This window comes from Odontomachus brunneus, unplaced genomic scaffold (genome assembly GCF_010583005.1).
Source record: "Odontomachus brunneus isolate Ranch 3 - 2012 unplaced genomic scaffold, Obru_v1 Obru_scaffold_360, whole genome shotgun sequence".
In the NCBI taxonomy this organism is placed as follows: domain Eukaryota; kingdom Metazoa; phylum Arthropoda; class Insecta; order Hymenoptera; family Formicidae; genus Odontomachus; species Odontomachus brunneus.
This window is the reverse complement of record NW_022639810.1, coordinates 62,081-66,202: the sequence shown is the minus strand read 5'-3', so window position 1 is coordinate 66,202 and position 4,122 is coordinate 62,081. Positions and strand designations below refer to the sequence as shown.

General features: G+C 38.9%; 1 protein-coding gene across 1 annotated transcript; it reads left to right on the top strand.

Moving 5' to 3' along the window:
* The first annotated feature begins 3,020 nt into the window (after positions 1 to 3,020).
* Positions 3,021 to 3,873, top strand: LOC116853571. Its single transcript, XM_032834697.1, has 2 exons — positions 3,021 to 3,027; positions 3,227 to 3,873. Exons 1-2 carry the CDS (start codon positions 3,021 to 3,023, stop codon positions 3,871 to 3,873), a joined length of 654 nt encoding a protein of 217 aa, XP_032690588.1.
* Positions 3,874 to 4,122: the final 249 nt, after the last annotated feature.

Here is a 4,122-nt window from a genome sequence, read left to right as displayed (position 1 = left end):
TCTCTCTCTCTCTCTCTCTCTCTCTCTCTCTCTCTCTCTCTCTCTCTCTCTCTCTCTCTCTCTTCGGCTTGTCTCGCTGGGATCTCCGTATTTCCGGGCCACCTGTGTTGTTAACAGCTGTTGAGAGTCGTCTTGCCTCTCTGTCCCGCGTCTAGCAGCATGCTGTAAACAAAGATCGCCAGCGGCAGCCGAAATCGGAACGATAACACGTTCTTGTATACGAGAGTTAAAGTACCGTTTCACATACCATTTAAACGGCGACTCTCCTTGATGCTGATGACGTTTCTCCTTTCTTCTGGTTCCCTCGGTGTCCTGTGGTCCCAGCCCTTCGGCGTCGGCGAGGAGAGTTGGGGGCACATTATTGTAGGGCGCGATGACCATCCCACTAGCGGGACCGCATACGCTTCGCTAATTACCCCCCTCTACGCTCGACCGGTGTGACCGCGGAAAACTGTTGCTTTGAGTCGCCAAAAATTATTCGGGAACCGCTATGCACCCTCTTTCCCTTTCTCCGATATGTGCGAAATCACACGAACGGTGCTCGTTTACCCTTGTGACGGGCGCCCTATGGCTGCCACGTCACAGGCTATTGTAAACCTCCGCTGTTTCAATCCTCCTAGATATTTTATTTATTTTTTAATCAAATAAGGAAGTTTGGGACAGCGGAGGTGTAGGACAGTCGCAGCAGAGAAACCTCTGTTATCCCAAATCTACTTGTTATTTGATTTATTTAAAAATCTATTGATTCATTTTTAGGTTTAGGATAGCCACAGCATACGTGCAAGTACAAGTTGTTCATATGACACTTTTCCTAATTTTTATAGTGATAAACTTTGTATGATAACATTTCGCTTCGCTGAGCCGATACTTTTTGTGCCAAAAATCTTATTCTACGTGTAAAAACGCGTCGATTGAGTATACTTTTATCGATATTGAAGATAAGGAGTGTTTAACTCAATAATTACTTAAACTGATTATCGTTACGTTAGTGTATGATAGTATACAATATTTTGTTGTACAAAACAGATATTAATTGCAAAACTATTTGCAACGGATCCCAGCACACGTAATGTCGAAAATCATAACTTATCCTATCTGAACCTAATATAACCCATTTTCTTGTTTCACAAAATTTTCCGCTTTTATGCGAGATGTATATAATAAAGAAAGTATTAGGTTTTATATTTTTATCTTTCCTATAGCAGGTATGGGCTAAATCCTCTTATTCTCGTAACACTAATCACAAATTGGTCCAGTATAATTCAGTGCAATAATAGTTAAAGTCGGAATGATCGAACAACCGAAAACTTGTCACGTGTTATACATTACGTGACTCAATATCCAATCACGAGCATTTCTAATGGATTCAGCAATGAGATATTCTTTTCGGTGCGTCCGAATATCGGATTGGATATTGAGTTATTAGGACCTTAACTTAGTTTCCGCCCAAAAAATACTGAGAAAAAGCATTTATTGTAAAAAATTTATTTAAATTATTTCAATGAAAGTATTTTCCATCACTTTCTACAACTTTTTGCCATCTTTCTGGCAACTGGGCGATACCATCTCGATAAAACGATGTTTGTTTCGAAGCAATCCATTCGTCCACCCATTCTCGCACTTCTTCAACATTTCGGAAGCGTGTACCACTCAAGCCGTGCTGCATCGATCTGAACAAGTGGTAATCAGAAGGCGCTATGTCTGGTGAGTACGCTGGGTGAGGAAGAGTTTCCCATTCGAGCTGCGTCAGTGTTTCTTTGACGGTTTTTCCAGTGTGTGGCCGAGCGTTATCGTGTAAGAGAATAACTTTGCGCCTGTTACTCGCTATTGCTGGTCTTTTTCGCAACAGCTCATCATTCAATTTGTTCAATTGACATTTGTAGACATCGGCAGTAACAGTTTCGTTTGGTTTCAGCAGTTCGTAGTACAGCACTCCTTGCTGATCCCACCAAATGCAAAGCATTACCTTATGACCGTGGATGTTCCGTTTTGGCTGCGATGTTGATGGTTGTCCTGGGTCTACCCATGATTTTTTGCGTTTGGGATTGTCGTAGTAGATCCACTTTTCATCGCCAGTCACAATACGCCACAGAAAACTCTTCTTTTTTTGCCTGGCAAGCAACGAAACCGTGATATTGAAACGGTTGTGAATGGCACTTTCAGACAATTCATGTGGTACCCATCTTCCTTCCTTTTGGATCTTTCCCATGGCGTGTAAACGTTTGGAAACAGCTGCTTCAGTAACTCCTAGCTCGTTTCCAAGTTCTTGTAACGTTCGAGCCGAGTTTTCATGCAATAATGCTAGCAATTCATCGTCTTGGAATTTTTTTGGCTGTCCTGAGCGTGGTTTGTCATTGACATCAAAATCATTACTTTTGAATCGTCTATACCACTCTTTACATGTTGTATGTGATGGAGCTCGATCACCATAACCTTCTTCAAGTAATCGATGAACTTCTGCTACACTTTTTTTCAAATCAAAATAGTGCAAAAGCACATGTCGAAAAAACACTTTATCGCGTTCCATTTTTCACAAAGCAAAAGAAATTGTTGTTTAGGAAAATAATTGTGTATGCTGACTGAATGTTATCGAGAAATGTCGAAATTAATCACAAACTACCTGTTTCGTTAGTAATGACTACTAGAACTGTTTGCATTGCTATCTAACATTTGCGGGCGGAAACTAAGTTAAGGTCCTAATACGTAATGTAACATATATGTTTTAACTTATTGCACCAGTACAGTAGTGCAACGAAAAAGAACAGGCCTACGTTTTCGGTCAATCCGAGTTCAACCGTTTGCATTCCGAATGCAACTGTTCTTGCAATGAGCTATACTCGACGAATTTGTAAGTTTTGCTTCAAGGATACTACATTTGGCCTGGAGTTGCAACTACAAAGTTACGTAAATATGAAACCACATTTAAAATTATCTACCTCGCGTAAATCTTTGCATAAATTATCTATGAGACAGCGAAATAGGGTTATGACAGAAATAAGACATGTATTGCGCATACAAAAATGTCCTGTAAAATGCACATGTAACGTTATACATGTAGAATGTAATAAGTCTGCGTTGCAAGATATTCCTGCTTCATCTGTTGCAGAATGTTGTTATTCCAATAACTGTAATATCGTTAACGAAAATATCGTCAGTACAAGTGTAAACGTTGAAGATGATACAGCATCGTGTTCCTCTTCCACTTCTTCTTGTGCATTCTCTTCAGTTTCTACTACTTTGTTAGAGCCATCCTTTAGTGAAAATTTAGCCTCTTGCTTTATTGACTGTAATTTAACGCATTGCCAAGGTAATAGTGTATTGTCTGTTCTAAAAACACATACGTGCTTCTCTAATTTGCCAAAAGATGTTAGAACTCTTTTAAACACACCAAGGCATCGTGTTGTATATGATATCGAACCAGGACAATATTTACATTTTAACGTGGAAGTAGCAATTGTTAAAAATCTCTCTAACGCTTTATTTGTATCTCTTATTAGAGAATTAGAACTCGATTTCAGTACTGATGGATGTTTATTAGATAAATCAGGTACTATTCAAATTTGGCCAATTCAATGCAGAATATCAAATGTGAAAGATATAAAACCAATAGTTGTAGGAATTTATAAAGGTGCACAAAAATCTAATAATGCTAATGTTTTCTTTCAAAAATTCATTACCGATGTAAAATCAATTCTATCCAATGGAGGTGTTAATTTTCGTGGCAATTTAATACCAGTGAGATTAAGGTCGTTTATAGCTGATGCACCTGCTCGTGCTTTTATTTTAAATCACCGTCTCATGTCTCAACACCCATGTTCCAAGTGCAAAGTACGAGGCACACTAATAATGGTCATTATGTATTCAATGGTGTGAATCATTTTTTTCGTACCGATGAACAATACAGATTGCATTGTGATGACAATCATCACAAAGAGAGTACAAGCCCATTATCTATGTTACCAATGGGAATGGTTTCACAAGTCCCGTTTGAATATATGCATCTAGTATGCTTAGGTATTGTAAAAAAGCTATTGTCTGCCTGGGTACATGGCAAATATTCACGGATATCGAAGCTATCGGGAATATCGATTTCAGGAATTAGTGCTTGTTTAAGTATGTTAA